This window comes from Cryptomeria japonica, chromosome 3 (assembly GCF_030272615.1).
Source record: "Cryptomeria japonica chromosome 3, Sugi_1.0, whole genome shotgun sequence".
Lineage (NCBI taxonomy): Eukaryota > Viridiplantae > Streptophyta > Pinopsida > Cupressales > Cupressaceae > Cryptomeria > Cryptomeria japonica.
Genome location: NC_081407.1, coordinates 165,300,871 through 165,304,112, shown reverse-complemented (window position 1 = coordinate 165,304,112; position 3,242 = coordinate 165,300,871). Strand labels below are relative to the sequence as shown.

General features: G+C 30.0%; 1 protein-coding gene across 1 annotated transcript; it reads left to right on the top strand.

Annotated features, from left to right (window-relative positions):
* The first annotated feature begins 340 nt into the window (after positions 1 to 340).
* LOC131043363 (probable pectinesterase/pectinesterase inhibitor 61) lies at positions 341 to 904 on the top strand. The gene has a single exon (XM_057976555.2). It carries the CDS (start codon positions 341 to 343, stop codon positions 902 to 904), a length of 564 nt encoding a protein of 187 aa, XP_057832538.2.
* The last annotated feature ends 2,338 nt before the right edge of the window (positions 905 to 3,242 follow it).

Here is a 3,242-nt window from a genome sequence, read left to right as displayed (position 1 = left end):
CGACTTCTCCCTTTTGGAGGTCATCTTTCCACCTTCTTTTTATTCTAACACGGATTTATCTGTCATTTATCTTCATGTTTTTCCTGCCAGTCTCTCTGTATGCTTCTCCTCCACACCATTCCTCTATTTTTCTTCCCCTCTAATTCATTCTTTCCTTAATTTAATGAAGTCATAAAGATTGTCCCTTGTGTAAGGATTCCATGCTTATATAACTGCACAAACTCCCTTTGTTTACCCACGCTCTCTCCTCATCAATGCACGTTGTCCCTTATTACTTTATTTATATCTACACAGAGATTCTAATTTACTTTATTTTTGAATTCATTTGCAGTATCCAAGCATGGCGTTCTTCAGAAGTGGCCTGTTGTGGGCAATCATGTTTTTAACAATATATGGAGTCTGGGCGGCCACTTCTACTTCTGATACGATCATCAAGCCCTGTAATGATTCCTTAGATAGAAACTTTTGCATTTCATCATTGTCTAAATCTCCCGGGGCTTTGCAGGCAGATTTAGCCCAACTTTCTATTATTGCAGTCCATTTGTGCATTGAAGAGGTGAAACCAGTTTATGATTTCATTGTTCACCTCCGAGAAAGAAATCCCAATGTTTCTGGTCTTACAGACTGCGTGGAGCTCTTGGAAGATACAAAGGATGAACTTCATGACTCAGAGTCAAAATTAAGGCGATTATCTGATGCCAATTTTAATGAATATGTAGCAGATGTGATGACATGTCTGAGTGCTGGGGAGACTAATCAAGATACTTGTGTGACTGGGTTGCAAGAAACCCATGCTTCTCAAACCTTGCTTTCCGCAGTTAAGGCTAAGACAGATTATCTTAGCTTGTTGATTGGTGATGCTCTAGTTGTCGTTAACAAAATTGCAGACCAGGGACATATTTGAGTATTGGGTACTTTATGCTTTGCTGTTTGTCAGGGATCAAACCTTTTTAAATAAGTCTCTCCCTCTTTTTTTAATAAAAGAGGTTAGTACCACTAAATATATTAAATAAGTTATATTTGGATCAGTGATAAACTGATCTTTGAAATCTGAATTGGATCTGTTTTTTTGTTATTTCGATTGGCTGTTCTGTGACATCCAGATTGATAATAAATTGATTTTTGAAATCTGAATTCAATCCAACAACCATATGTTTTTTTCTCTGTGCTTGCAGTATTTTTTTTCCCTGAGAAGATGGTTGTTCAATGATCTCATCATATTATGTATTTACCATTTTTTGGGTAAGATTAAAAGGGCAAGCTTGTGATAACGTAGAATTTTATTGTTAGCAATTTATATAAATTAATAATAATTAAGATAGTAATTTGGGTGAATTTAAAGAGACATTTAATAAATATATTAAACTTCTTATGACAATTAAAATTAGTTTCTAAATGAATACGTAATAATAAATTACAAAACATATCTAAACACCATCTTATATTTTTTTTTTTTTAAATAATAAAATAAAAATTTAAAATATTACATATATAATTATATAATCTAATAAATTTTGAAATTATTAATCATCAAATTTTAAGATAAATTAGAGTATAATTGATACAATTTAATTTCTATTTATAGCACTTTTCTATGTATTTTTAAGTAAGTTGCAAGATAAAATAAATTTTTCTATTAATCTTGTTTATCAAGAATATCTAATTGACGAATTAACCCTATATTAGACTATAAATAAACAAATTAAAAAGAGACTTAGTAATGAATACTAATTTTTTAGTAGTCAGTTTTTTTTCAAACAACCTTACAAATATTTAATTTTCAATTCATTAGTTTTATTGGCATGTTGATGGGATGAGCAAACTATTGATTTTGTTCCAACTTGAATCACTTAAATTCTGTCATTGATATTGTGCAATTTAATTTTGACTATCTTTTTTCTAGATCTTCTTTAAATAGCATAATTTTTTATCATTGTTATTGTGTAATTTACATATTTGAATTTGAGTATATGTAAGAAGAGTTCTAATTGTGAGTCATAAGTGTAAGTCCCTTTGTGATACCAATTTAAGACCTCACTAAAGAAACATTGGAGTCACCTCATTTGATCACGCAATCTAGCGTTTGAGGAGTCTTTGTTCAAGAGAAGATAGAATAGTTAGTATATTATTTTTTCTTTGAGGTGCATAAAAAACACATCAACAGGATGCTATATTGAAATCATCTGCAAAGTAGATTGAAATATGTAATGTCTCTCTTCATCTATTGTTTTTCTTACCACAAGTTTTAAAACATTTATAGCATGTCATTAAAATGGATGATACTGGACTGTCTTTATCTTGTGAATGCGAGATTGTTAATTTCACTAAGGCCACCATGTATATAATGAATAAGAAAGTAAAATTATGTTCTTATTTGTTGCTTATATTTTTAAGAATATTATAGATTAGGTTTTAATAAATGGAAAAATTTAAGACAAATGTGCAAAGCTTGGATATATATTTCACTTGAGTTTCCAAATGTATATGTGTCATTGCTTTCTCTCAATTTGTTCATTGGGTTTAAATTAATTTCATAGTAATATTGATTGAATTAAATATTGAAGGTTAAATGTAGGCTTCAATCCCACTTCATTCTGACCAATGCAATTAACCAGCATATGTGTTTCACTAATAAACTCAATTCTAGAGTGTTATTTCTCTCATGCTAGCAACCGCCAAATTACATTCAAAAGAGAAATTTCAAAATATGCCTCGAATATTTTTACAACCCCAAAAAGGGCTAACTAATCAACACATTACCAACTTAGAAAATATAGCTTAATTCATATATAATAATTCATCTCCTAAAAATATTTTATCTATGTTGGAGACACTTATCACTAAAAGAGAAGATGTTGTGTTTTAGTTGAATAGTACTTGTCTTTTTATATGGTTTACCTTTTGATATTTCTTTTGATTTAATAATGTCTACATAAGTTTACCATGATCATTTCATATCATAGTGCTCTTTTAATGATATACTTTGGGGAAAGGTTTATTAATTTTCTATGACATGCTTGATGATTGTTCTCTCACTAGGCCCACCAACCTTGCATACATTTTGATGTATAGGGAACTCCTTGTCTATCAGTTGTCTCATCATGGATCCACCAAGAGAATTAAATACTTTATGAGTGCTAGAGCATCCTCCTATCCATTAGATTCAAAAAGTAGAGAAACAGTTTACCATGTGGAAATTTAGACACTAAAATAATTTATTTAATTAACAAATATTAATATTC

Bases quoted from the DNA above. Each gene is read 5' to 3' on its own strand.
- LOC131043363 (XM_057976555.2), top strand. From the start codon at position 341: ATGGCGTTCTTCAGAAGTGGCCTGTTGTGGGCAATCATGTTTTTAACA.